Genomic DNA, 27131 nt, shown 5'->3' with positions numbered 1-27131 from the left:
AGATACAGAGGCAGAAAGTACGAGGAATGCTCTAGCAACTGGTAAATAAGCCAATTTGGCTGAACCAGAGAGTTCATGCAGGGGAGGGTAGGAAAGAACACTAGATAGACAGTTAAAGAGGAGCTGTGGAGGGCTCTTGATGGCTAGAATGAGCAGAACTTGGTGTTGGATGTGGGAATCAAGGGGAGAAGGAAGGAGTTTAAAAAACAAAAATTCTCCCAAGGTTTCAAGCCTGTTGGAGGATATGAACATTCACAGCCAGTGATTGAGATGGAATCACATCTTGTGTTTGGACAGTGCTTGAAAGTTTCTGAAGTGTTTTCGTGTTACTCATCAGCAAAAGTAACAATAAAAAAAATCAAAATCAGAATTAGGCTTGTTTTCCTTATAATTAAACTAAAGGTCAATAGGATTTATGGATCATTGACTTAAAACAGGGCTGTCCAAAATGTGCCCCCGCCCCCTAGGCCCCACGCAACCTTTGTTAGTAAACGAAGCTGAGCTACCGCAGAGCTCTCACTGAAATGGCAAATCAAAATATATTGTCTGTTGTTTCAATAAAAACCTAAGGTTGGACAGCCCTGACTTAGATTAGTCAGGAACCTTCCAGGACCTTTAATTTTATAGAAAGGGAACAGTGGCCCATTGAGCTTAGCTTCCCTTCCCACAGTCACATAGCAAGTCAATACATAGCAAAGCCGGAGCTTATGCAGAGTCCTTTGGTGCCAAATCCTGCGTTCTTTCTATCCAAACCTGCCTCATTCTAGAGAAGTAACTTCACAGAATTGGAGTGGCAGAAGAGACCTCCAGCAGTGGTCTAGATTCCTTTTAGTCTCAACTTTGTGCCAAATAAATTCTCCCTGTAATTGAGGATTCTTAACTTTTTTGTATCAAGAACATTTTAGGCAATCTGATGAAGCCTGTAGAATCCTCAGAATATTGTTTTTAATGCATAAAATTCATAAGATTAGAAAGGAAACCAAGTATATTGAAATATGGTTATAAAAATATTTTTTACAATGTTCCCAGACCCCCAGGTTAAGAACTCTTTTTCCTGTAACATACTCATAGTTTTAGAACCAGGAAGGACTAAAACCAAGATCTTCTGACATCCATTGTGTTTCTCTTTTTACCTTTTTTTGTTTACCTACCAATTTCAACAATTTGATTGACTACATTTTCACCAAACATCTTTGTATTGGCTCTTTCTGTTCAGTGATTATTTTCCTTGGAAAATGTCATTTCATGCTATGAAAGATTTGAGTCACAATTCGGCAGCACAGCTGCATTACTAGTTGTTATTTCTGTATTGTTTGATGTCTACTAATTGCTGTAATTGAAATGATTTGAAAAAATAAAAGGAAGAACAGAGCCATTTTCTATGGTGTTTTAACTCGCTATACAAATTGATAGTTTTTACAGATTTTGAAGACTGTAGAATTGTGCCAATTTGATGGACTTTTTAGTATATAATTAAAATATTTTGTTCCTAAAAATACTGCAAATTACATAGAGTACAAATAACTTCAACTAGGTGTTATGTAAAGGAGCCAGCATGATTTTACTATAAATAATAATAATTCAGGAATTTTTATTCTGTTAATTTCTCATTAATATTAATCAGATACTTTAGCAGCTTTTTAAAAGTTTCCACTTCCCCATTATCTCTAATTTTATATTTTAATCAATTTTCATTCATATTTTAAATGTAAAATTTATTCAAGCAGCTATAAAAATCAGTCTGTTAATTTTAACTAATAGAAGACCTTTCTCTGAATAGTTCATTGTTTCTTGGGATGACAAGTGAAACTTTATTATAAAACATTTCTAAAAGGAGATGGTGTGTGTGTGTGTGTGTGTGTGTGTAAGAATTTTGCTCTAGCTGAAACATCATAGAAGTAAGCTAGCTAATTGTGAGCTTCCAGTATAATTTCTGTAGGAGTTAAATCCAGGAACCTCAAATGACTGTCACTATGTCATCCATATCATTTATCTGGAATTCACTTTAATAAGCATTTATTGAGGGCCTGTTATGTGCGAGGTACTGTGTTAAGTGCTGGGCATACAAAGATAGACAAGAAAAAGGCCTTGCCCCTAATGGAGCTTATAGTCTAATGGATGAAAAAGGAAGCCAAAAAGAGGCCAAGGGAGAGAAGGTGGAGGAGCCAAAGGAGTCTGGAAGGAATGCTGCCAGAGAAGTCCAAGGCCCCATCATCCACCTGGAGCTCATTGTTCAGCTCGAATTTTGTTAACGATACTACTAAGGGTTGTCACGTGGGTTTTTGTCTTGAAATGGGGAATAATATTGGCAGAAATGATCTTGTAAAAAGTTAAATTTTGGTTTATTTGAATATTTTTTAAAAAGTTTTGCAATTATTATCAAGCATTTTTCACAGCCTTGGATGTGGAAAAAAAAAATTATTAACATGAGAAATCTTGATGTGGCAAGGAAGCATGTTGTCTTGAAAAGAGTACTGCATTGAGAGGACCTGGATTCAAGCCCTGGTGTCTACATTTAAGGGCATTATGACTATGGACAAGAGGCTTCACTTCTCAGCCTCAGTATCCCCTTCTGTAAAATAGCTTTAATAGTGATCAGCAGTGCTACCGCATGGGTTTTGTCTGCTGTGTGTAAATGTCAGCAGCTGTTATTGTTTTCACAGTAAATGAATAACCATGTATGTGCAGAAATTTATTATTTCATCTTCTCCAATTGTATTTTGAAATTGGGTTTCTATAATAGTGCTATATTATATTGCAAGAGTAACCGATGTTTTTTGAAAGTATTACTTAGAAATCACCATAGCACTGCCTAACTAGCAGGAACTGGAGATGCTGATGAAGCTTACATTTTTTCCTCCATCGATTTGTTCAGGAATATAAAACATCATTCACTGGATTTTAAAAATCTGTATTTTATGGTTATCTAGCATCACTAATTTCAAAGCACATGGAATTATTTTCAGTCCAATTAAGGGTAAATTAATCCTTGGTAATTTTAAAAAAGATGAGCAAAACATTTCTGTAGAAATTTGTTATGTTACCATCATACATTTAAATAGGCTACAGAGCAAAAACATTTAGCTCCAGTATTTCAGCACGGTTAGTGTGTTAATTTTTTTAAAGTAATTATGTTGTTTTCAGTTTTAAGTATTGCCTTTCACAAAATGAATGTTTTAGGAGAAATTGAGCAAAGATTAAGCTAGATGAGCTTAAAGGCCCCTCTTAACTCATAAGATTCTGTGTTAAAATGTTCCATTTTCACATTTTAATTTCCTTAGAGTATATTTATATGTTTATCATTTATTATATATTTCTATTTATAGATTTATTATATATGTATATATTTTACCTGTTAACTGCCTACATCTACCATCTCAGGAAAATGAGTTTTATTTAAATTTTTTTCCTTACAACTAAAAGTCAAGCCCCATTTACAGAAAAGTACATTGTAATCGATTTTTACATGCCTGTGAGGTGCTTGACCCCTCTGCTTAGACCTTTAAGAGAACCCTTTCCTTACCTCTACAAGTAAACACTTATTCACCCTAATGAGCCACAGCAAGCGAGTCTTAGAGATCACACCCCAGAGCCACCTCTGCAGGAATCCTTGCTCACTTTTACCCTCCTCCTTCCTTCTTCCTGGACTTTGGACCTTCTCAGAGTGTGGTCCAGGGCCCTGCTCTCATAATAACGCTAAGACGTTTTCATTTCTAATACAGTAGATATTGAGAGCTGTAACCTACATAAAGAAAAGGTGGGGAGTTGTGGGGGGCAGGCTTTAATAATTTTTAGGCGAGCAGAGGAGGTGCCTAAGACCAAAGAATGTGAGAGCAGTTGGTTCAGACCAGTAAGACATGCCATCCTTAGCTGATTCCTCTGACTCTTAATGTTGTCAATTTAGTGATTTGTATCACAGATTTGTTCATTTAGTATCACTGAATTCTCAGATTAACTACATGTAAAACGTTTTTAAGTCCAAAAATTCTTTTGGCTAATGTTAATGTTAAAAATTTGGGGGTTTAGACATTAAATGTAATATATTAGTATATCGTGTATTAGGCATAATACAATGTCAGTCAAAAAACATTTATCAAAGCTCCTGATACATGCCAGGCACTGTGCTGTGCACCATGTAGCAATGTGTAGAGTGCGGCACTTGAAGTTAGAGAGCAGAGTTCAAATTCGGCCTTCGAAACTTACTAGCTACATGATCTGTGGTCAAGACATTTAACCTCCCAGGTCATTGTCCATCTGTAAAATGATGGTATTTACATGGCTTGCTTCACAGGATTGTTGTGAGGAAAATACTTTTCAAACCTTCAAGGGTTGTTTCCATGTGGGCTGCTATCATTATTATTATCTTATTAGAGTGAAGATAGCTTGGTTTTTATTTCCCATCAGTCTTGTATATTCCTGACCTCAACTGTCCCTCACAGCACCTGAATGAACTCATAGCATTATTATTATTAATTATTAATGGAATAACCTTTAATGAGATACCTAGAATGCAAAAATATGAGTTTACAGAAATGTTCTGAAAACATCAAGAGATCCTGATTTGCTCCTATATAAATGTTTAGTATTGGGGAATGCCAAAGGACATTGTAACAGCAAGTTCCTTGAGAGCCCCTGACTGAAGTTCTTCCAAGGGAATAGACTAAAGGGGCCCTCTGTCTTTGTTTTTATGATTTTTCTGCACGTTCTGATTTCTTTCAAGTAGTTAAAACATGACAAACACCAAATATAGTAATAGGACCCATTTCTTTTATTAAAATAGCAATCCTACCATTACAAAAATAATTATGCCATCTGGAAGGGGGGGGACTATTGTTGACTTTGGTTTAAGGGGGTTTTAAATTATAAATCATGAAGATTTCTTTGATTTGTCCTTGCTAAGAAGTTGAAAATTTGAAATAGGGTGTATGGCACCCTCACAATTTTCATGCTGAACAGATCTCCTTTGAGGTCTAATTAGAACATTGTGAAGAAAATGTTAATGAGAGTTATGATCTTTCATTAAAAATTATTTTCATCCCTATTAAACCAATGTTAAAAGCATTCCGTATATATAGACATTATTTGGAGGGGGGAGTTATGCTTAAAAGTAAAAGATTATCCTTGTACTAATAGCCTTAAAATTAAAAGATCACAGTTAATATGAATTTGATTTTTTATTGATACATTATTGGCACTTGGGCTTCTAAAATTACAGTTATATGTCTAGGTTACTTATGAATAAATTTCATTTTCCAGTTTTCTAATGCAACCGTACAATTAAACTAAACATATATGTGCAAATCACTGGCTTATAAATGAACCAAAGTGTAATTCTCCGCCCCCCCCCAAAGCTCTTTTAAACCTTGAAGCTTTATAGGAATACTAGTTACTATTACAGGGTGAAACAACATATACGCTACGAAGTATATTACAAGATAGATTTAGGAGGGAGAGAGTCCCAGCATCTGCAGAAGCCACAGGAAGGCTTCTGACTGACCCTTGAAGGAAGATAATGAGGACACTGACCGATGACATGGGAAACTGTGACATGGTCCTACTATTTCTGTCAAGAGCTTAGAATGAACTGAGGCATGGGAGTATGGTCTAATCCCTCTCCCTATTTCTCTCTGTCCTGGAATTCAGTGTTGCAGATAAGTTAATTTTCCGGGTTACTGAACCACTTAATTTTAGTCCTAAAATTTATTAACATGTCATTATTTTCTTAAAGTATAGAGGTCACAGTTTGATCTTTTCTTATGACATATGGTCAATACAAATAAGAGTTCTACTGTCCTGAGCTATTTAGGTATATAGGGTGGTTTGCTGCTACACCAAGTATCTCTAGGGTGATGTTTTCATAGTTGTTACTCTTCGATCATTTCTCACCGTGACACAGGTCCACTCCATGTCCTTCTTCCATACACATTCCTTCTTTAATCTGCCATGTCTGCCACATCTCTCTTAGGTTGCAGGTCTACTTACCGAAATTGTTACCACTGTGTGGGAAATTAAATTGCTGACTGAAGAATGAGTAAGAACATGTCCTAAAGAGTTCCACAGTCCATGGAGTGTGACTGCTCAGACTTTGGAACTAGAACTAAGTTCTAAAGCAGTTGTCTCCAAATATTTTTGAGAAGTCACTCCTGTCAGTAAAAAAAAAAAAATTAGCACTCACCCTCACTATGCATATATTTATTTACAAATTATATACAGTACAGTAGTGTTGTACTGATAATTATGCATATTATAAAAAGTAGACATTTTAAAAGGATGAGATAAAAATGTATAATCCCATAGTCAGTAGTGAACCACAGGGGTTTGAGTAGGGGAACTGTGTGGTCAGACCAGCACTCTAGAAAAATAATTTTAGCAGCTGTGGAGAGGATGGATTGGAGAGAGAGTGAAATTTGGGGCAGGGGGATTAATTAAGAAATGGTTTGAGTCACGGTGGTGGCGTGGAGCAGAAAGAAAGGGACAGGTGGGAGCACAGGTGGAGGAAGAAGTTCTCTTGGCTGATTGGATATATAGGGTGACCAGGGAGGAGTCAAAGAGGAGACTGAGGTGTACACTGCAGTGGGTCGCTAGAATGATGGTGGTGCCTTAGGCCAATGAGGTCCAACTAATACAAAAGGGGCCAACAAACTCTACAAAAAGATCCTTGCCAGCCTCATATTAACTTAGAAAACCACATATGAGCATTATCTATGTTGTATTACATTTTTATTTATTTTGTTAAATATTTCCCAATTATGTTTTAATCTGATCTCCACAGGGCACCTCCTTCAGTCCTTCATCCCCCCACACACACATTCTTCTCCCTTTGAGAATTTGGAACAGGAGTAAGTTTAGTGGGAGGGTGTAGATAATGTAATAAGACTGGCAGCAAATCACTGTCCCTCCATGTCTGCTCATTCTGTGTTACTCTGTCCCATCCAGAACAAAAAGAGGGGTGGGGATGGGGGTCTTACCAATCAATGAAGGATGATCTTCACCCCTAGAGGGTGCCTGCTGCAGTCATGAGGGTTATAATTGCTATGCTAAGATAAAGGAATTTTTCCCCGTGGCAGTACAGCTGTTTCTATGGATTATTAGGTTATCATGACTCTGAAGGGCCAGGGTTAAAGGAGGATGAGGGTAGGTATAGTAGTTTTGGAAATAAGCCTTACAGTTGACTGTTGTGGGGAAGGTGGGATACAACCCAATTATCACCACAGTTTGCTCAATCATACATCCTCGAGATCGGGCTCTGGCCAACACTTTGGAGACTGTCACTCTTGAAGATTGAGACACCAAGAGATGGTGTTCCATACAGAGTTTCACAGAGAATCACATTTCATAGTTGGAAGGGACCTAAAAAAACCACCAGGTACAGGTATTCTTCACGTTTTTTGCACCATGGATCTCTCTGGCCTTCTAGTAAAGCCTCTGGACCCCTTCTCAAAGTGATGTTTTTAAATGCATAATAAAATACATAAGATTACAAAGAAAACTAATTCACGGTTAATGGTTACCAAAATATTTGTTTAAAAACAAGTTCATGAGTCCCAAGTTAAGAAGCCCCAATCTAGTTCCACCTCTTCCTCAGCAAGAAGCCTGTTCTTGGAGCCCTCTGGTGATGGAGGAAAAGGAACAAAAAGCTGAGCCTGCTGCAGAGAAAGAGGGCTTTCAAGGAAACAGCCAAAGCGGGAAGGGAAGGGGCCTCAGTGACATGTTTCTATCTAAAATTGAAGATCACTTTCATTGTTATGTAGGCCCTATGTCTGCCTGAGCCTCCTGTCTTTCATAAAGCCATTTTAGTTTGTACTGATAGGAAATAGATTCTTATAGACCATTTTAGGAAAGATAAAATGTGCCAGGAAGATTCAGTAAGGGAACTATAGAAGATTGTGTATTGTTTCCTAGATAACAGAATATAATGAAATGATTATAAAAATAATTTCCCTCCTCCCTTCTTTTAAGGACAAGGAACATCCAAGAAATCTGATTCCAGAGCTCTGCAAACAGTTTTACCATTTGGGCTGGGTCACGGGCACTGGAGGAGGAATTAGCTTGAAGCACGGGTGAGTTATTGACTAATTTCATTTTTGAAATCCAGCCATGTGCATATTCCACAAGGCACCCACCACATCACACACCCAGCTGAATCTGTTTTATACGTATGCTATGCAATGTGGTTCCACAAAAGAAAGAAATAATGCACAAAGGGGCACAGAGTATAAAAATGCTGATCATATTTCCAAGGGTGCTCCTTGTCCACTAGTTTCACATCAAGAAGAACGCCTCAATCTTTAATCCTTGGAGAACCAAAGCTGAAGAAGTTAATTTATCCTACAGATATTCATAGAATGCCTCCTATAGCCAAGGCTAAGTGCCGTAAGGAATACAAAATGAAGATAAATTAACATCCAGTATAAAGAAAAATTTGTTAAAGTTCAAAGTTCTTAAATTTTAAGAATTATTCGGATGATCATTTAAGGTAGTGAGTTTCCTATCTTAAGCAGGCAAGCACAAGATGGAAAATATTGCAGAAGGATTTTCTGTGTCAGGTTTAGGTCTTCGATGAGGCCTCTCCAATAGCTCCCACCTCAATCTCTCTTGTCAAGGAGTTCTCTTGATCTTGTTTTTCCCTCAAGGTCATGCTCTAACTGTCTACACTGCACTTCCCTCCACAAGTAAGCCTTTGCCTGACTGACGCTGGCGATGTGACGATCTCTGTACTACTCAAGTCAATGGCCTTCATACAGTGGTTAATGGTTGCACAGCGCCCCTTAGAGGTCACAGTAGGAAATGAATCCCTAATTTCTCTACATCCCTACCTGGTTCCTGCTGGAAGAATGCAGGCTTATGGGGCACAGTGATGATGTTTGCCAACATTTGATGTTAACCTTGCCATGAACCCAAAAGCTGCAGATGTATGCAGATTTTTAATGTATGCTTTTGTTAGGCTATTGGTTCAAGTCTAGTCTTTTAAAATTTTGTGTTTGAGATAATTTGAAACTAACCTAACAGCCCAGTAGCACCATGCTGACAGACTAAGCCAGCCTTTGAGCTTATGATATTATTTTTTGATTTTTAAAACTTAAAAATTCTTTCCAAGGTATTTCCTTCCTTAAATGCCTTCTAGGAAAAAGCTCAAGCTCTTCCCTACCATATAGTAAACACTAGCACTTTATAAACGTCTCACAACAAAAAGTCCCAAGAGCATGACCCCCATATGCCATGTTTTTAGAAGCAGCAGAAAAGGTACTATTGAACACAAGGTTCAATAAAGGAAGTGACAAAGGAGCAGAGGGAGCACCTAAAGACCAGGCTCTTATTCAGAGCCAGCCTGCCCAGGGCACATGGTGAGCCATAGAATTTGAGAGTGAGGAGGGACCTTCCATTTTACTCTTCCTTACAAATAAGGAGCCAGACCCAGGGAAGAAAAGTGACTAGGGAAGCCTAGAAGTGGAGCTGGGATTCAAAACCATGTTTACACCTCCAAGTCTAATCATCTTTGTATTACTGGGTACCACCTCATAAAGTAAATAGTATTTTCCATTTTCACAGTGCCTGCTTGATATTCATGCAAAATTACCAGGAGATAAAGTTATTGAAATGATAATCGCAAGCCCAGATGCCAGCAGGCACTAAACCAGTGACTGAATTAATTTAGGAATAAAGGGGTTAAAATTGACTATTAAATGCTCAGGAAATACATGAAAAGAGAAGCCTGTGAGTATGAATAGATCATGGCTTTAGACTTCTGTTACCCTGTCTGCCGTAGTATATGTTATGGAGCCACCTCTAGAAAAGATGAACTGTGCAAAGTGATACTTAAGAATTCAAAATCTTTTTTTTCCAGTAGTATCTTATTGCACAGAGAGAAAACTGCACTTTAGTTTTTTTTTTTTCCCCAACACTTGGCCAGTGGTTCCTTCTAAAATTAAAGCACTGTCATCTTTGTACTCTTAGTGTGAAGTTAAGTTTTTCTGAAGCCATTTAGCTAATCTTTCAATATCATAGTCTATAAATATACAGATAACTTTCCATATGAGAAAGAACAGTAGTGATGTGAGATTTCATCTACTGAATAAGAAGCATTTTTGTTCCTTTGTGGGCTGTTTACTCACGAGCTGGTTCATTCTTTATTTGGGTCCATTCCCAGAACCACAAGGAAAGACCCAGCACATAATCAGGTTATTGTCCTATGGATAGTGTTTTATAATTGCTTCCCGTCACATAAGGCAAAGCAATGAGAACCAAGGCACTGGTACAAACAAGTTACAAGAACAGCTACAGATAGGGAAGAGTTCTTGATCAAAGAAGGGATAGAAAGGATCACAAGATATAAAATGGACATTTTTTTGTTTTTCTTTTTCTGTTGTTTTTTAGTTTTCAACATTCGCTTTTATAAGTGTTTGAGTTCCACATTTTTTCTCCTTCCTCCTCCCCAAGACAGCAAGCAATATGATATAGGCTATACATGTACAATCATATTAAACATATTTCTACATTAGTCATATTGTTTTTTTGTTTTTGCAGGGGGGAAGGTAGGGCAATTGGGGTTAAGTGACTTGCCCAAGGTCACACAGCTACTAAGTGCATCATGTGTTCAAGACCAGATTTGAACTCGGGTCCTGCTGACTCCACGGCCAGTGCTCTATTCACTGCGCCATCTAGCTGCCCCCACATTAGTCATGTTGTGAAAGATGAATCAGAACAAAAAGGAAAAACCACGAGAAAGGAAAAACAAAAAAAGAGAGAGAGAAATAGCATGCTTCAATCTGCATTCAGACTCCAGACACCTTTGACTTTTAAAATTGAAACGCTTCTGCACAAACAAAATCAATGCAGGTAAAAATTAGAATGGAAATTGTTTACTTGGAAAAAAAATAATCCTTCCAGCAACTTTCTCAGAAAAGAGTCAGATATCCAAGTCATAAACTGAATTGATTTGAATTATATATGAACTTTCGGAAAAATGAAATCCAAGCTTTCAATAGCTATGTGAAAAAATGCTCCAGATCACTAATAACAAGAGAAATAAAAAACACAACTCACTTTCACCTCACACAAGGGATATGCTGGTAAACATTTAGCAGCCAACTATCTTGGAAAGAAGATGTACCTGCAGTATACTTTTACCTTTTATCTGCTTTGTTAACATTTTCTCCATTACTTTCTTAAAACTATACAACCAACAAAACAATAGCTCAAACCCGGACTTTATCATTTGCCAATTTCCAAGGTGTAAACACTCATACTGATCATTTAACAATCATTTCTCCTGAGCCAGTACGAACTGGCTGCAGCACACTTACACCTCACCCCCATCAGATTGACAGAGATGACCAGGGAGGAGAATGACATTTGTTAACGAGTGTGTATGCAAGTGGGTACACTGCTGCATTTGTGGATCATGTGTACATCAGTCAGACCTCTCTGATAGGCAGGTTGGAGGTACTGTATACCCTTTGACCTAGTGACCTAGAAAGACATTGCTAGGCTTATACCCTCAAAGAGACTAAAGGAAAAGGATCCAAATGTACAAAAATATTTATAGACTAAAAAACTAAGGGGTGCCCACTAATTATGGAATAGCTGGACAAATTATGAAAATGAAATGAAATATTATTGTACCTTAAGAATTGGCAAAAAAAAAATTATTTTAGAGAATCCTGGGAAGATTTGTGTTAACTGATACAGAATGAAGAGGGCAGAACCAAAAGAACCCTTTGTACAGAAACAACAATATTAGAAAGAGAAATAAGCTGGAAAAACTTAAGAAGTCTGATGGGAGCAGTGACCAGCCATACCTCTAGAGCCCTGGTGATTTCCTGGGCGGCTTGCTACCTCACAGAGATGACAGCCTCAAAGTCCAGAAAAAGATGAGTTTTCAGCTATGATCATTTATTTTGTGGATTTATTTTGCTTGATTTTATTTGTTTGTTACAAGGGCTTTTTTTTTTTCTTCTTTTTAAATTGAGAGGTGGGGGCTGGGTTGGGGGAAGATAAAGGAACTAGCAATAATGATGACAAAAGAAGAGAAAAAAAGAGCCCCTCCTTTGTATCAGAGGATGTAGTGTTGATAAAGGTCACTCCTCTTTTTTACAGATGAAAAAATGGAGGTCCAGAGAAGGGAAGTTTTTTGCCCAAAGTCAAACAACTAATAAGTAGCAGTGTCAAAATTTGACCCAAGGCCTTTTGATGCCAAATTGAGTGATCTTTCTACTACAGCAGTGGTTCCAGTTTTTTTGGATTTCTTAGCTTTAAAAAAAAAAATTAAGACATACACAAAACAGTAGTTATGGTGTTAAATATTTTAAACAAATTTGTATTTTTTATTACTCAACAGCATTGTATTGAAAACCATATATATGTGAAACCTGATCTATAGAATGTATGCTTATTTGCTTATGGATTTGCATTTTTCCTGGGAAAAAACTCCTACGTTCCTTGTCCTACAGTCATCCAGTCAACAAGCATTTATTAAGAACCTGCTGTATGTCAGGGGCAGTGCTAAGTGCTGGGGATACCTCCCCCACCAAAAAAGGGACAAAAATAACCCCTCTCCTCAAGGAGCTCACATTTTAATGGGGAGATAGCATTAAAACAGTGACAAATATACAAGACATATACAGTGTCAGTTGGTAGTAATCTCAGAGGAAAGAGACTAAACATGGGTGGGACCAGGAGAGCCTCTTGCAGGTGGGATTTGAGGGATTTTGAAGGAAGCCAGATGTTAGAAACAACTATTTCTACATAGGAACTTCTAAATTTAGCTTCCTTAATCATTGAAGTGGCTGTCACAGGTAGCCCCAATAGCTTTTTCCAGGTATTCCTGACTCAGAGAATAAGTGTTCTTCCATATTCAAAGCATTACCATGTTTTTCCTAGAAAATGTTCTCCCTTCTCCAGGAAGAAGGAAATAGAGCTGTAGTTTGGCAAACCGCTCACTAGAGGTCTCTGTACTTCATGTTTTTACACTTAAGGCCTTCTCGATACTAAAATTAAAGGAAACATAGTAGATTGTGTGAAATCCATTTATTGCTAAAGTTTCAAATATGAATCACTTATTGAGCACACTTTGACAGCTGATCACTGAGTTTCTAAAATGTAGGATTCGAACTACCTTTTAAAGATCTAAGCAAAAATATTTACACATGTGCATGTACACATACACACACGCTTATATATATGCAGAAAATAACACATTTATTTAACATTTGAAAGTTAAGGGCTTTTCTCACAATTGGCACATGTTTAAATACAAATACATAAGATTGCCTCAACTGCAGTATTGAGATTGTGAAATGAATTGGCATTTTTTCTTCAAAATAGTTTATTTAGCATTGCAAGCAATTATATACCTAAGTATTTTATATGTAGAGAATTTCAAGCTACAAAGAACATTAGAGGTCAAGATTATGAGAAGATAAACTGTATACACAAAAGAAAAAATGAGGTTACATGTAAATTTCTGATTCATATTACAGCAATGAAATCTACATTGCTCCATCAGGAGTGCAAAAAGAACGAATTCAGGTAAGATAAAGGGATAAGTCTTGCCACAAATCTCTCCACTTTTGCTAAAGAACAGGTTGGTCTTTTTTTTAATAATCAACGGAGGTTTTTAAACATTTTAAAACAAAGACGTTACCTTGGAACATAAAAGATCTATGGATTTCCTGATGTGGGTACTCATTTTAACTAGCATAGGTAAGAATCCCTGTACAATTTGATAAATGGTCTTTGAGAGTTGCTGTAGCCAAAAAATTCTTCCCCCTGTGGCCAGTCTCTCTAAACTTAGCCTGGTTTTCAGAGAGCTTTCTGTCACCAGACCAATATGGCAGAGGCTTTCTAGTTCTGTTTTGGCAGAGTCTGCCTCATCATGGTATTAAGTTTTGCCTTTGCCACCAGACTTCCACTTCTTCATCTTGAGAATGAAGGATTTGTATATCAGAGTATTTCTAACAGCCCTTTTTTATGTTAGGAAAAAGCTAGAAGCAAAATAGATGGCTGTTGATTGGGGAACAAATTATGTATGTGTATGGAGTACAGTATACCTTATGCCATGAGAAGTGACAGATATGAAGAATTCAAAAAAGCATGGAAAGATCTATATGAACTGATGGGGAATACATAAGCAGAACCAGGAAAACAAACATACACAGTGACTACAACAGGGTAAATGGAAAGAAAACAAGACAAAGCCAAAATGAAATGTTGTGTAATTATAATAACCAAGCTGGAGAAGAATCGTGAACATATACTTCCCTCCATTTTTCACAGGGAGAGGAAAGGGTGACCATTTTTTCCCCTGTTTTTAACTTTTGTCATAAGAAATGGCTTGCTTTGTAAGGGGAGAGGAAGAGGATATAGTTACCAATAAAAATAAAATTGAAAGAGCATACAACAAATCATTAATTGCTTTAATATTGGGGAAGGAGGCATTTACAACACTAAAGAGTCTATGTTGAATTTATTAAATATGTATTAAACTTCATTATTTGCATGTGAAGTAGTAAGTCAGTATCTGTGTTTTGCAAAATATTAAAAGAAATATGATTAAACTTTAATTTGGGGAGAAAATCACCTGTGGGGCAAAAGCTAAAAATAATCAAATGAGAAGATTGATATAACTGATTTCTAAATCTCCTTGCCGTCTTTGAGTCCTTGCCTAAAAAGTAAAAAGTAACTATACTGACCACTTTGTGCCTAGTTTTGTGCTATGTGGTGAGTATGCTTTATATATCATTACCTTTTTGAAACTTCTTCCTTCCTTAATAGACAAAAGGGAACATCTCATTGTGAAATGAGAATAATGACAGATCTATGAGTATACATTTGTTTATCACTGTATAATGCCATCTTCAGCAATCTAAGAAGTATGCCAAATTTCTTTTTCAAGTGGCCTAAAATATCTAAGACCAATGTTTAAGTCCATTACACCTCCATGGTCATTCAGCCCGTTGATAATTGCCCTGTACTTAAAGACAGCAATGAGTAAAAAATCCGCAAGATTTACTTCTGGTTTCTTTATAGAAGGCATTTCTGTAATTAGAGGAGCTGATGTAGATGTTATAAAAGATTATTCCATTCTACTGAATCAAGAAAGAAAACCTGAAATCTGGTTGCAAAAAGGAAGAATAATACTTAACAGGCAAAAGTGCTCTCTGTCACATAGTAGTAGCCCAATCCACATGTATATACTTGTTGACTCTTGCACCACAGGCCCCAATAGAGGATCAGTTCTTGACCATCCTAAAGCAAAAAGAAGAAAAGAAATTATTTCATCAACAGGACACTTGTAGTTGTCCTGATAAGTCCTTAGTGAAAAACATACTTTCTTCAGAAGATCTATAGTCTTGATACCTCAAAACTTCAAGAATAGTTCTTTATGTAAAATCTGCCTTACTAAGGTTTGCTGGGAGATGGCCAGGTTTTGAGCTCCAGTTCTTCCAGCTTCTATTGTAAGGGAATAAAGAAACAGAATGTTTGCTTGTTTTCTTTGGATTTCTAAAATATGAATTCATCGCACACCCACCTTAGATTATTGGTTCCACTTGTGTAGTCTCTGTACATTTAGGACCATAGATCTGGAGTTGGATTTCAGAATTTGCCATTTCTCTTTGTCTCTATCTTCAGATAATCAATAGGACTTCAGATGTATAGAGCAGACAGAATTTTGAAAAGTCAGCTTTGCTCCATTTTAAGTAGAGATTTCCTAGTACTGATTTTTTATTCATCATTGCTGAAATAGAGATTCATAGGTAAGGAAAAGTAGATTTGAGGTTAAATCTATAGACTGTGGCTGGGAGGTTGGTAGACTAAATTCAGGAGTTAAGTTTGATGAAAACAGAAGCGTGATTATTTTTATTATATATACCTTTGAAATATATTGTCATTACTTCTACATATACCAGAAATACTCCCCCAAAACAAGAAAAATTTGAGTATTTTTTTTCCCTTCCAACAGCCTGAAGACATGTTTGTTTGTGACATAAATGAACAGGACATCAGTGGACCTCCACCATACAAGAATCTAAGGAAAAGCCAGTGTACGCCTCTCTTTATGAATGCTTACACTATGAGAGGTATGCAGGAAATGCTTTGACTCAAAGATTAATTGATCTGGAAAAAAAATTAATTGATCTGTAATTTGGGCTTTTATGTGTGAAGGCATAAATTTTCAAAAGGTGTCTTTTGTATTTACTCTCCTTACCTTTTATGTGCAAAAGGTTAGACCTAGTGATCCTCTGAGCTGGTTGTTCTAGGGAGGAGTAGTTTCACCTGGAAATAGAATTGAAGCCCGACTGCTTCTTTGAGGAGGTCATTTAACCAGCTCTATTAGGAGGCCTTCATAGAAGCAAATCAGGCTCTGAGTCCATTGGTGACTTAAAGACTTAAGGCACCATGAAATTTTGCAAGTTTTAGTCTTGGGAATTAAAATCGACTGTCAGATTTTGGTTATTATAAGTTTGTGTAGACAGTAGGCCTGAGAAGGCTCAGTCTGGAGGATAATTCAAAAATGCAGATATCTAATTAGACACTTTTCCAACCCTAATGATAGTTATTCATAATGTGGTTTTGTACAATAGTTGTGTGATATAAAGGATATATTTCTGTGGCTGTTTTGAGGCAGCATTATTGCCTTTTGATTATTTTTATGCTTAGGAACAGGAATTAGACCAGCACCAAGAATATGACTAGATACAGTTATCAGCTGTTGAACTAACAACTATGTATGAAAAGAAGTGAATTGTTTCTGGTTAAGGCCTACACAAATTTTACCTCCTCCCCCAGCCCCTGGTCTACACCCAGTAGGTCTTCAGGAAATGTCAGCTAACCCCTCTCTGCTTCAGTATAGTGGCACCTCCAACAAACAACTATATTGGAGCAATTATTTGGTAAGATAGAGTTTCTTGTTCTTCATTCAATGTGATAAAAATGGATTTTTAAAAATCTTTTTCCTCCAACCCATGCCCTTAGAATTTATTAGCCTAGTACACTATGCTAGGGAGAAAAAAAAATATAGAAACTGATGATTGATGTAGAATATAGCTTTTTTCTTTTTTTTTTTAAATCGTTATTTATTTATTTTTTTCCGTTTTCAGCATTAATTTTCACAAGAGTTTGAATTACAAATTTTCTCCCCATATCTACCCTCCCCCCCACTCCAAGATGGCATGTATTCTGATTACCCCATTCCCCAGTCAACCCTCCCTTCTGTCACCCCAATCCCCCCATCCCCTTTTCCCTTACTTTCTTGTAGGGCAAGATAGATTTTTATGCCACATTGCCTGTATATCTTACTTCCTAGTTGCATGCAAAAACTTTTTTTTTTGAACATCTGCTTTTAAAACTTTGAGTTCCAAATTCTCTCCCCTCTTCCCTTTCCACCCACCCTCCCTGGGAAGGCAAGCAATTCAACATAGGCCACATGTGTATCATTATGTAAAGCCCTTCCACAATACTCATGTTGTGAAAGACTAACTATATTTTGCTCCTTCTTATCCTATCCCCCTTTATCCAATTTTCTCCCTTGACCCTGTCCCTTTTCAAAAGTGTTTGCTTTTGATTACCTCCTCCCCCTATCTGCCCTCCCTTCTATCCTCCCCCCTTTTTTATCTCCTTCCTCCTTCTTTCCTGTGGGGTAAGATACCCAATTAAGTGTGTATGGTATTCCCTCCTCAGGTCAAATCCCATGAGAACAAGATTCACTCATTCCCCCTCACCTGCCCCCTCTTCCCTCCCAACAGAACTGCTTTTTCTTGCCACTTTTATGCAAGATTATTTACCCCATTCTCTCTCTCCCTTTCTCCCTCTCTCAATATATTCCTCTCTCATCCCTTAATTTGATTTTATTTTTTTATATCATCCCTTCACATTCAACTCACCCAGTGCCCTCTGTGTGTGTGTGTGTGTGTGTGTGTGTATGTGTATTCCCTTTAGCTACCCTAATACTGAGGTCTCATGAATTATACACATCATCTTTCCATGCAGGAATGTAAACAAAATGGTTCAACTTTACTAAGTCCTTTATGATTTCTCTTTCTTGTTTACCTGTTCATGCTTATCTTGATGCTTGTGTTTGACAGTCAAATTTTCTATTCAGCTCTGGTCTTTTCACTGAGAAAGCTTGAAAGTCCTCTATTTTATTGAAAATCCATATTTTGCCTTGGAGCATGATACTCAGTTTTGCTGGGTAGATGATTCTTGGTTTTAATCCTAGCTCCATTGACCTCTGGAATACCATATTCCAAGCCCTTTGATCCCTTAATGTAGAAGCTGCTAGATCTTGTGTTTTTCTGATTGTATTTCCACAATACTCAAATTGTTTCTTTCTGGCTTCTTGCAGTATTTTCTCCTTGATCTGGGAGCTCTGGAATTTGGTGACAGTATTCCTAGGAGTTTTCTTTTTGGGACCTTTTTCATGAGGCGATCAGTGGATTCTTTCAATTTCTATCTTTCCCTGTGGCTCTAGAATATCAGGGCAGTTCTCCTTGATAATTTCTTGAAAGATGATATCTAGGCTCTTTTTTTGATCATGGCTTTCAGGTAGTCCAGTAATTTTTAAATTATCTCTCCTGAATCTGTTTTCCAGGTCAGTGGTTTTTCCAGTGAGATATTTCACATTGTCTTCCATTTTTGCATTCCTTTGGTTCTGTTTTATAATATCTTGATTTCTCATAAAGTCACTAGCTTCTACTTGCTCCATTCTAATTTTTAAGGTAGTATTTTCTTCCGTGGTCTTTTGGACCTCCTTTTCCATTTGGCTAATTCTGCCTTTCAAAGCATTCCTCTCCTCATTGGCTTTTTAGAGCTCTTTTGCCATTTGAATTAGTCTATTTTTAAGGTGTTATTTTCTTCAGCATTTTGGGGGGTCTCTTTTAGCAAGTCATTGACTTGTTTTTCATGGTTTTCTTGTATCACTCTCATTTCTCTTCCCAATTTTTTCCCTACTTCTCTAACTTGTTTTTCCAAATCCTTTTTTAGCTCTTCCATGGCCTGAGACCAGTTCATGTTTTTTTTGGAGGCTTTTGATGTAGGCTCTTTGACTTTGTTGACTTCTTCAGGCTGTATGTTTTGGTCCTCTTTGTCACCAAAGAAAGATTCCAAAGTCTGAGTCTGAATCTGAGTCCGTCTTCGCTGCCTGTTCATGTTCCCAGTCAACTACTTGACCCTTGAGCTTTTTGTGGGAGTATGACTGCTTGTAGAGTATAGAGTATTTTGTCTCAAGCTTGAGGGGCTGCGCTATTGTTTTCAGAGCTATTTCTCACAGCAAGCTCTGCCACACCAGCACTCCTCCTCCCCAAGAACCACCAACCCAGACTGCGACTCAGACCTTGAGCAGGCTCTGCATTCCCGCTCTGATCCACCACTTAATTGCTCCCACCAGGTGGGCCTGGGGCCAGAAGCAAATGCAGCTGTAGTTCTGTCCTCAGAGCTGCACTACGTCATCTGCCACCAGGGTGGTGGCCGAACCTAGAACTCCTTTCATTCTGTCCCAGCAGCTTTTCCCACTAACCTTCTCTGTTGTCTTTGGTGTTTGTGGGTTGAGAAGTCTGGTAACTGCCACAGCTCACTGATTCAGGGCGCTAGGGCCTTTTCCACCCGGCTCCCAGTCTGGTTGGTCTGGGTGCAGTCCATGCTGGGCTCTGCTCTGCTCTGCTCCCAGCTCCATGTGGGGACCCTTCCCTGTGACAATCCAGGCTTTCCAGGACTGGAGCCCTGCTTCCCTCTACTATTTTGTGGGTTCTGTAGCTCTAGAATTTGTTTAGAGCCATTTTTATAGGTTTTTGGAGGGACCAGGGTGAGAGCTTACACAAGTCCCTGCTTTCCAGCTGCTGTCTTGGCTCCACGCCCCCCCCCCACCCAGAATATGGCTTTTGAAAAATTATTTTTAACCAAAAATCTTTTATTTTGTTTCAAGGAGCTGGAGCAGTGATCCATACTCATTCTAAGGCTGCTGTGATGGCCACCCTTCTCTTTCCAGGACGAGAGTTTAAAATTACACATCAGGAGATGATAAAAGGAATCAGAAAGTGTACCTCTGGAGGATATTACAGGTATTATGTCTTCCAGTTTAGAAGATTTAGTATTTCTTCTTCACTTTGATAAACAGAATACTTGTCATTTGTAAGTTTCACATAGAATCTGTGGGCTGGAAGAGACTTTAATGATCATATAGTCCAGGGGTTCTTAATCTTTTTTTTTTACGTCAAAAGACAGGGCAAGTGTACCCATTCTCAGAAGAAGGTTTGTTGCTTGCATTTGTAATTGATGAAAGGCACAAAATTAGAGGTTAGTGAAAATAAATATTTAGGGTTTTTTTTTTCTTCCTGTCCAAGTGCACAAACCCCCTGGAATCTGTCCACAGACCCCCTGGTGGCAGTGAGGGTAGGGGTAGGGGTGGGTTAAGGTGGAGGGCAGACCGTGAATCTCAGTTAAAAAAACCTCCAAACTAGTCCAATCCCCTCATTGTACCAATTAGGAAAAACTAAAAGAAATGCCTTTGCATCAGGTCACATAGTGAGTTGTAGAGTAGCTGGAACTCAGACCCCTATCTCCTATTATCCAATGTAGTATGTTTTAAAATTATATTATAGCTGTTTCATTTGATAAACATTCTAGTGTATATGTTAAAATACATGCCATTTATCAAATGTCTGAAGATAAATTCTCAGTGGAGTGAAGTCAAATGGGGATTTCTTTGCATATAATAAGTTATTGTTTCAGTAGCACTCTCATATTTATGAAATCATTCATAAAATCAGGGATTTTTAAGTTTGAGGGAAACTTTGAGGTCATCTAGTCCAGCCTCCTCATTTTACAATTTGTCAGAAATCACAAAGTTTAAATAGTGGTGCCAGGACTCCAACTTAGATCTCCTTACTCCAGTGTCTTCCCAGGAGAGGTTGTCCTAAGTACGTTCGGTGGATATTTCAGCATTTACATTGCAATGCTTCTAAGATCTGTGACTTCACTGGAGTAAGAATGCCCTCCATGAACACCGAGAGCAGCTCCCCACACTTTACTAGGTAACATGAGTTTCTGTAAACAGAAATTTCATCCCTTGGTGCCCAGCCTTCTAGCCATTAGCCCTTCTGACTGAGGATGGCAGACACACAGCGTGTGACTCTGGCCCATAGCAGAAGCTTTAACATTTGCTGTGATCTGCTATATACTCTGACACTTGGACTCTGTTGACATAACCTTTCTGGAAGTATGACACCAATAAAGTTGTCCTTGCAAATAAGCTTATGCCACCCCACTAGGGTGCCCCCCTCTGCCCCCCAAAAAAACCTACAAAGGCATGGAGTATCAACAGATTTTTTTTTTTTAATGAGAGAAAGCAATGTTTGGGTTTTTAATTATTTATTTTTAGTTGCCAACATTCACTTTTATAAGATTTTGAGTTCTAAATTTCCCCCCTTTCCAAGATGGCATGCAGTATGATATAGGCTATACATGTCTGATCATTTTAAACATTTCCACAATAGTCATGTTGTGAAAGGAGAATGAAAACAAAAGGGAAAAACCACGAGAATGAGAAAACAAAGAAGAAAATAGTATACTTCAGTCTGCATTCAGATTCCAGAGTTCTTTCTCTGGATGTCTATAACATTTTCCATCATGAGTCTTATGGAATTGTCTTAGATCATTGCATTGCCAAGAAGAGCTAAGTCTATCAAAGCTGATCATCACACAGTGTTGCTGTTACAGTGTACGATGATCTGATTCTGCTCGCTTCAGTCAGCATTGGTCAGCAGATGCTTCTTAACACTTGATGCCTCTAATGCATCTAACATCAGTCATAGCAGGACACGTACACAGTGCCTGTGCTCAGGTGCAAGATGGGCATTGCATGGTATGAGATTACATTTTTTATTACTAATGCTTTCTCAGGTTTAATTTCTTTATACCAAATACCCTTAAAAACTACCCTCACTTGCCTGGCTGAGTTCTAGTGGTTTATAAATTCACACAGCAGATTGTGAACTCTGAGACCTCCATGTCTGTGTGTGTGTGCATGTATGTTTGTATGTAATTGTGTGTGTGTGTGTATAATATGTGTGCATGTATATATTTTTGTGAAGCAGCAAAAAATCCAGTTCTTTATTGGAGAATGATCTGGATTACCTGCCAGCCTCTGTAGTACCATTCTACAACTAACTTCATTTTTTATTTGATGGAGTATATGTGTTCAAAGCTATTTTCTTAGGGTAGTTTAATTTCATTTTTTGTTTATGCTTTTTTGAATGTCTATGCCATTGTTGACATCAGAGAGAGAATATTCTCCTTATGGCATAATCTTTTATAAGATACTGAGTGACACAGGGTGGCTTTATTTCATAGGGCAGTTATGTGAAAAAGGCTTTTTAACCCTTAAAAGCTCTATATAAATATGAGTTTATTATTACAGTGTAATCAGTATAAGATTTAAGCCTTTCACTCTTGCTTAAACATGTTAAGTGAGGTACCTCCCTGGCCTTCAGGGACCCTGAAAGGGCATGATACATGTGCTTCCATATAAAAGGTTGATTGATAAAGAAGTAAATATAATTCAGTAAAAAAAAAAAAAAAAAAAGCAGGGGAGAGAAACCTAGTGACTGGGCCAGGAGTATGCAAATGGGGTCACAAAGAGTCAGACATGAATAAAAACAACTCAGCACAAAAATGGAAAAGCTTAACCCTGCAAAGCATTCATTTTTTTTGTTTCATTCAATGTATATTAAGTATCTGCTGTGTTCAAGCTTGATTTTAGAAGCATTTTTATTTATCTCTCCAAGGTTCCTTGGATCCTACAAACATTCAAGATAGGAGAAAATTTTGTATCATTTCAAAATTTCTACTTAATAAGTAGTTCCATCACTAATCCTTTCTGTGCTTCTGATCCTCAGATTTATTATTTCCTGTCTTCATTTTAAAATACTGCACTCATCTGTGCTTCAAGGAGAATACTTGTATGATCTTGACGATTTCTTTGTTGAGTTGTGGTACACTCTGCAAGTTTCTGACACTTAAAGTTAGACCAGTGCCAAAATCTCAAGCCCATTTTGGTACAGATGTTTGTGCGAGATGTACAGAATAACATGCAACATCTTGCTTCTAGAGAGTTTGGCAGTGACTTTCCAGGGATGAGACTCCGGTGTCTCTTTGACTAAAACAACTTGGGAAGTAATATTAGAATTTTTCTTAGTGAATGTAATTTGTTTAAATTGAGAAAAAATGTTGCCAATGTTTTCTTATAGATATGATGATATGTTAGTGGTACCCATTATTGAGAATACACCAGAGGAAAAGGACCTCAAAGAACGAATGGCTCAAGCAATGAATGAATACCCCGATTCCTGTGCTGTGTTAGTCAGGCGCCATGGGGTGTATGTCTGGGGAGAAACATGGGAGAAAGCTAAAACCATGTGAGTACAAATCAGAAATAATTTGGGGAATTCATCAGGTAAAATACTTATGTATCATGTATATATTTTAAAAAGGAAAAACAAAACAAGCTGTTTTATATTCATATGTAAGGTGAATTCTCAGTTCATCTGTAAAGCACTTAAATGTGGTTACTTCAGTCCAGGCCAGGGTAGTTACATCAGCCATTCTTCTGTGCTTAACCATCCATTTCTGGCATAGATCTTTTCCTTCTTGGTCACTTGCCTGGTGTTTCGGGTTTTATCAGCTAATTTATCTTTGAGATGTCTTTAACCAATTCTAGATTTTAAACTTAATTTACAGATTCAAACTTATTAATAACCCAAGAGGCTTCAAGAAATAATTAACGAGAGTTTATATTAAAATATCAGTTTATACATTGCAGCATAGTGGATAATGAATTTCATGTGCAATATTTTAAGTAATTCATTATTCTTAGAAGTTTGTCTTTTATTAATAAAAAATTATGAGATTCACCACATTTATTTTGATGACAATAGCAAAAACAAAATATTCAGGAAGTAGCACTTGTCTTTTCTTGTGAAAAACACCTAATATGGGTTCGTGTACCTTTTTCCAAAAAAACAAAACCTATTTCACTTAATACTTACAAGGATATACAATTTCATTGGTGTGCAGATCCTCTTTCCATTGACTGATATAATCCCTTTTCATCTTAAGAGATGATCTTTGTGAATTGCTGTGGCCCCAAATCTGCTTGGGCACATGACCAACTTCATGAAGATCTTCTCAAAATTTAGTCTGATCTTCAGATAATACTAATGATAAGGATGATGTCATCATCATTGCTTTACTGGGACTTTCTCCTAAGGTCACTTTTCATCTTAGTAGGACTTACCAAAGCTTATGTTCCAGTAATGCATCCTTCAGGAACCCAGGAACCCTTCTTTGTCATAATGAAATATCATGAAAAAAGCAAACACTTCCCTCAAAAAAAAAACCCAAACAATTTTGAAATGACATTTAAAATTATATATAGATATAAACATTTGTACGTGTGTGTGTAGGTGTTTAGGAGCCAGGGAAGGTTTCTTTGAGGTTTTTTATTTTGTTTTGTTTGTTGTTATTATTTTAGAGGGAGGGACTATTTTATTTTAAAGCTCAGAATGTTTACATATTATTGAGTAAAATGGAAACAAACTGAATTTAAACATTCATCCTCACATTTCTGACCCATGATTTGTCCTCCTTGCTGCTGAAAGAAATTGGAAGGTGGAAGAGGCATAGTGGGAGTGGAACAGAGAGACATTTTGTAAAAAAAAAAAAAAAAAAAAAAAAAAAGAATGGAGAATTCCTATCTGAACTTGCTTAAATCTGCATTCATTCTGGCCTGTTTTTCATCCATGTATACATCATACCAGTAGGTGTTTGCCAGGTCTTTGAAGCTCCCATCCCTGTACATTCTCTCTCCTTCAGTTGTTCCATGATCTTTACCCCTTCGTACCTCCTCATCCTATGCCATTGTTATCCATGCCTTTCCATCAGTCCATCAAGGATCCACCTAGAGTGATGGGGGCATTTCCCTGGCCCTGCTCAGGTGCTCCCCTGAAAAAGCATGGCCGTAACCCTGAGTTCTTGGGCTCTGCCAGTAGAGTCCTGCCAAGCTCACAAGGCTTCAGGTACAGCCTTAGCAACAGGCTTTGTCTAAACAGAGGCATCAAGCTCAAAGCCTGCTGTGTGCTGCAAAACCCTTGAGTGCAGCCCAAATCAGAGTAAAGAGATATGGGAAATGTTTAATGAAGCAAATAAAAAAGTCAATACAACATAAGACAATGTGAATGTGTGGTTTTCCAAGTTGTTATGCTGCCCGTGGGGATCTGTTTCTGTTTGAGTTTGACACATTTGCTTTAGAGGACCAGCCTAGTGACATGTGGAGAAGGGATCACCAGAATGGAGGCCTCTGGGGTGTGTTGGCCACAGTGACTGACGAAAACACCCCTGTGGGCTGAGAAGAAGGTGCTGGTCCCATAACAGTCTTTCTTCCTGTTCCACCTGTGGGGACCAAGTACTGCCCAAGATCAGAAGAAAAAGATGTATTAAAAAACAAGCCTCAGCAGAGCCACAGTGAACTCTGGGGTCCGAGAGGAGACTCACATGGGTTGGTGGTGCGAGGTTTCTCCAGATCCCTCGAGCTTCTCTTTCCATGCTCTTCTTTTACAGGTGTGAGTGTTATGACTACTTGTTTGATATTGCAGTATCAATGAAGAAAGTAGGCCTGGACCCAACCCAGCGTCCGGCTGGAGAAAATGGAATTCTGTAACTCAGGTTTTAATTTTATTCAGTGACTGAGCTGAAGTCCAAATCATGAATTCAGGAGAAGGAGGAGGAGGCCATCTGTGCTATTTTTGTAAATTTACTACATGTCCACGTCAGACATATTTTGTTTTTAATATATTGCCAAATGCTATTCACAAAGTATGAATTTGTTCTCAACTTAATTCAGCAAATGTTGATTATTTCTCTATATATTGTTTTACTAAAACATGCAACATACTAGCAAGAATGGAAATAAAAATATTATCCAACAAGGTTTTTGTGGGCCCTTTGTTTGCTGCTGCTTCTACCTCACATCCTTCAAACAAACACTCAGCTCCATGTGCCAATCACATTTACTGACAGGAATTTATTTCTCATAAAAATAGTAACAAAAGCTGGTAAATGTTTTTTGTTTTTCTCGTTTTTACTATTTATTTTCCACTTAATTATGGAAGGATTTTTTCCCATGTAAAACGATGATTGCCTTGCCATAGGGAACCCATAGAGCTTTCCTTGGTTTTTATGGACTATTTATAAATGCCAGGCCTCTAGACAACCTCTCCCCAACCCACCTTTTCACTGTCATTGCCCTCCGCAAACTCTGGGGTCCAGGGAAGCTGGCCACCTTCCTGGTTCTTGCTGACCACACATCAGCTGCCAGGTTCTTTCCCTCACCTCAGGAATGTGTTCCCAGCTCTCTTCCTCCTCTTCCTTCTTTGAGGATCCCTGATTTCCTTCGAAACCCACTGCCTCATCATCCAATCCCCCCAGCTGATATTGCCTGCTCCTCATCGGCCCTCCCTCCCCCAGTGTCTGCTCTGCTAGCTCCTGGGGGAGATGGCCAGTTCTGCTTTTTTACCTTTGGCATTCCAGCCTTTCACATATTGCCTTCTGTCTACTAGGAACTTAATACATGCTGGTTGATTGATTCATTCATACCAGAGCAGCCTCACTCTGGTTACAAAGATGTCTTACATTTAATTGGAGAGGGAACTAGAAAGATATTAACAGCATGCTGTACTTAGTGATCAGACTGCCATAGTTTAAAAGACTAGTTATTCATTCAACAAACATTAAATCCTTACTCTACTAAACAAGGAAAATATGGATCATCCATGCACTCAATCCTTGCTCTTAAACAGATTTATTGTAATCTAGGGGAAAAAATAGACTCCAACAACCATGACACAAAAGAGAGTGGGAGGGCAAGGGGGAAGGCTGATGAATTGCAATGAGAAATGTTAAGGGGAGAAGCTAATACTTTCTTCTCTTGAGGAGATACAAAGAAAACGCAAAGGAGCCCCTGAATTGGAGCCTGGAAAAAGGGAGGGACCTCCACAGGTGGGACATAGGAGTCCATTCCAGATTTGGAGGGCAGCCTCAGCCAGGAGCCTCTAAGTGCTACGAAGCCGAGAAGTTCCTGAGAT

The 27131-nt window shown here is 37.9% G+C and overlaps 1 protein-coding gene across 2 annotated transcripts in view; it reads left to right on the top strand.

Annotated features, from left to right (window-relative positions):
* LOC118855285 (APAF1 interacting protein) overlaps window positions 1-25970 on the top strand; it is a 36356-nt gene extending 10386 nt beyond the window's left edge. For both annotated transcript variants that reach the window (XM_036765363.1, XM_036765362.1), the window contains exons 2-7: window positions 7960-8060; window positions 13479-13527; window positions 15962-16079; window positions 19919-20054; window positions 23241-23408; window positions 25609-25970. In XM_036765363.1, the coding sequence (XP_036621258.1) occupies window positions 7960-8060; window positions 13479-13527; window positions 15962-16079; window positions 19919-20054; window positions 23241-23408; window positions 25609-25708 (672 nt within the window). In that variant the 3' untranslated portion in view covers window positions 25709-25970. The remainder of the gene's footprint in view (window positions 1-7959; window positions 8061-13478; window positions 13528-15961; window positions 16080-19918; window positions 20055-23240; window positions 23409-25608) is intronic.
* The last annotated feature ends 1161 nt before the right edge of the window (window positions 25971-27131 follow it).

The sequence above is a fragment of the Trichosurus vulpecula genome, chromosome 6 (assembly GCF_011100635.1).
Source record: "Trichosurus vulpecula isolate mTriVul1 chromosome 6, mTriVul1.pri, whole genome shotgun sequence".
Classification (NCBI taxonomy): Eukaryota; Metazoa; Chordata; class Mammalia; order Diprotodontia; family Phalangeridae; genus Trichosurus; species Trichosurus vulpecula.
The sequence above is the reverse complement of the archived record's forward strand: the minus strand, read 5'-3'. Positions and strand labels throughout refer to the sequence as shown.